At 49.7% G+C, this 2,119-nt stretch overlaps 1 protein-coding gene across 3 annotated transcripts in view; it reads right to left on the bottom strand.

Moving 5' to 3' along the window:
* Positions 1–1,911, bottom strand: part of celf3b (cugbp, Elav-like family member 3b) — a 41,281-nt gene extending 39,370 nt beyond the window's left edge. For 2 of the 3 annotated variants that reach the window (XM_062538102.1, XM_062538104.1), the window contains exons 1-2: positions 1,494–1,911; positions 569–823 (exon numbers count right to left, since the gene is read on the bottom strand). In XM_062538102.1, the coding sequence (XP_062394086.1) occupies positions 569–713 (145 nt within the window). In that variant the 5' untranslated portion in view covers positions 714–823; positions 1,494–1,911. The remainder of the gene's footprint in view (positions 1–568; positions 824–1,493) is intronic. The other variant, XM_062538103.1, reaches the window with a different exon arrangement.
* Between the last annotated feature and the right edge of the window lie 208 nt (positions 1,912–2,119).

The raw sequence follows: 2,119 nt of genomic DNA, 5'->3' as shown, positions 1-2,119 counted from the left end.
ACAGGCTCTGGAGTTTATGGAGCAATTGTCATGCATAATGACTCTTTTTTTAGCAACACCTATCTCCTGCTTCAGTGAACCCGTTCCCCCTCTCTGCTCTGGCAGCCCGTGTCCCAGTCGCGCATTCCTGGAAACGGTAGCACCGCGCCGCGCCGCAAGCATCAGTGTCTCCCTGATCACCACGGACATGCAAGCCGACCGGCACACCGACAGAGAGAGAGACAGCCTCCTCCAGGCCTAGGCTGTGTGTGTGTGTGTGTGTGTGTGTGTGTGTGTGTGTGTGTGTGTGTGTGTGCATTCATCACTGCTTGAGTCAGCCCTCTGACAGGGGTGCTGGAGGAAGTGGCACTTGAAACAAATGGCTGAACTTGGTCAGTGTGCGGTCACTAATGGGGTGTTGACCAGGGAATAATATCGACCCCCTTAATGAGTGAACACACATATGGAGTTTCCATGACCACAAAGTGTTAAGCCTACATGTTCACTCACCCTGTGCATATCATCTGTGTGTGTGTGTGTGTGTGTGTGTGTGTGTGTGTGTGTGTGGTCACAGAGGAGCTCGCCTTACCTTTGTGCATGCCAGTGTACTTGTCCTTTATCACCGTCAACTCGTAGATCTTCCCAAACTGCTCGAAGATCGGCTTCAGGTCTTTCTCCTCCAGATTCCGCGGGATCTGTCCGATGAAGAGTTTGATCGCGTCGGGCTCCTTCATTGCGACGGTGCGAAGTGAGCGACCGACTCGCACCGGGGTTCAGGACTAGAACAGCGGGCTGAGGGAGCGCAGGTGCCGGGCAGAGAACAGGGGTCGGACCGGGGGCCAAGCTGAGTGGAATAAACAGGATTGCATGATCCTTAATATAGCATACTCATTTCAGTAGGCCTATACGTTATTCATCCGTGTTTTTACCATTGTTAAATGATTGAATGAAAACGCTATCTACGATGTGTAATGAGATAGATTAGGATTGCTATTGCTGTTTTACATCAAACAATAAAACAAAGGCTCGTGTCCTCTTATTACGGCAATCATGCAAATGATAGCCGTCTCACAGACAATTTCAATAACCTCCGAGCAATGAAATAAATTATTATTGTCGGTACTGGCTGCTATCTCATGCCAGGCTTTCTGTGAACTCCCTAAGAAAATGAAAACAAAAAATCCCAACGTAAACAGAGAGACGCGCAGCTGTGCTGCCAGCCTTCCCTTTGTTTAACCCTGTGTAGGTATAGGCGCTGTATGGTAATGTATGGGACTCCTTTGTCCGCCTGCATGGGCTCCCAACACTTATCAAAGAAGGACTACTGCTGGCAACTAAACGACCACTAATAATAAAATGCTATTGTATACCAAAGAGAACGACACCCGTACTAACAAACTATTTTCAAATTTGCCCATCTTTCTTCGCGGTCTTGCTGGCTGCTCTTCCTATGTCGTGCTTCCCGTTGTGTTGCCTAGCGCGCTGCTCAGAGGCTGAGATTGTAGGCTACTCACCCTTCTCTCGTGCTTGGGGTTCTCTTTCTCCCCGGTGAAATCCGGTTGTAGATCTTGTCCTGTGACGGCACTTATTCTGGGTTATCCACAGCGCAAGACAGACCCCTCTCTCACATACACACACTCACACATACACACACACACTCTCTCTCTCACTCACGCACCTAAGGGATGCTGGTGATGTTGATAGGTCCAAGATGCTGCCCTTCCCACGGTTCCGTTACTACAACTCAGCCCCCCACCCCCAAGTCACGATTTCCCCATCTAACTCAGAATCAACCTGCTACTGCCCGTAAAACAGCTCGGTCGCCTCAAATCACAGCTTAATCACAGAACTCCCAGGCGCGGATACCTGATATGTGACAGTAAAAGCCCAGTTTGTAAATGAATGCTATCATCACAGCGCTCCCGCGCAACCCTCTTTCCTCCCCTTCGCTTTTGACGTGATCCGCCGGTGTCTCCCTCTTCCTCTCTCCCCTCCCTCTCTACGCCCTCCCCCGAGTGCTTGACAGCCCGTGATGTAACAGTCAGGGACATACTGACTCTTACGTCCCTGGTATCTCACGAAAAAACACTCTTACCCAACTGATTCAACATACCAACATACTGTAACTACTACTACAGTA

The sequence above is a fragment of the Sardina pilchardus genome, chromosome 6 (genome assembly GCF_963854185.1).
Source record: "Sardina pilchardus chromosome 6, fSarPil1.1, whole genome shotgun sequence".
NCBI lineage: Eukaryota > Metazoa > Chordata > Actinopteri > Clupeiformes > Clupeidae > Sardina > Sardina pilchardus.
The sequence above is the reverse complement of the archived record's forward strand: the minus strand, read 5'-3'. Positions and strand labels throughout refer to the sequence as shown.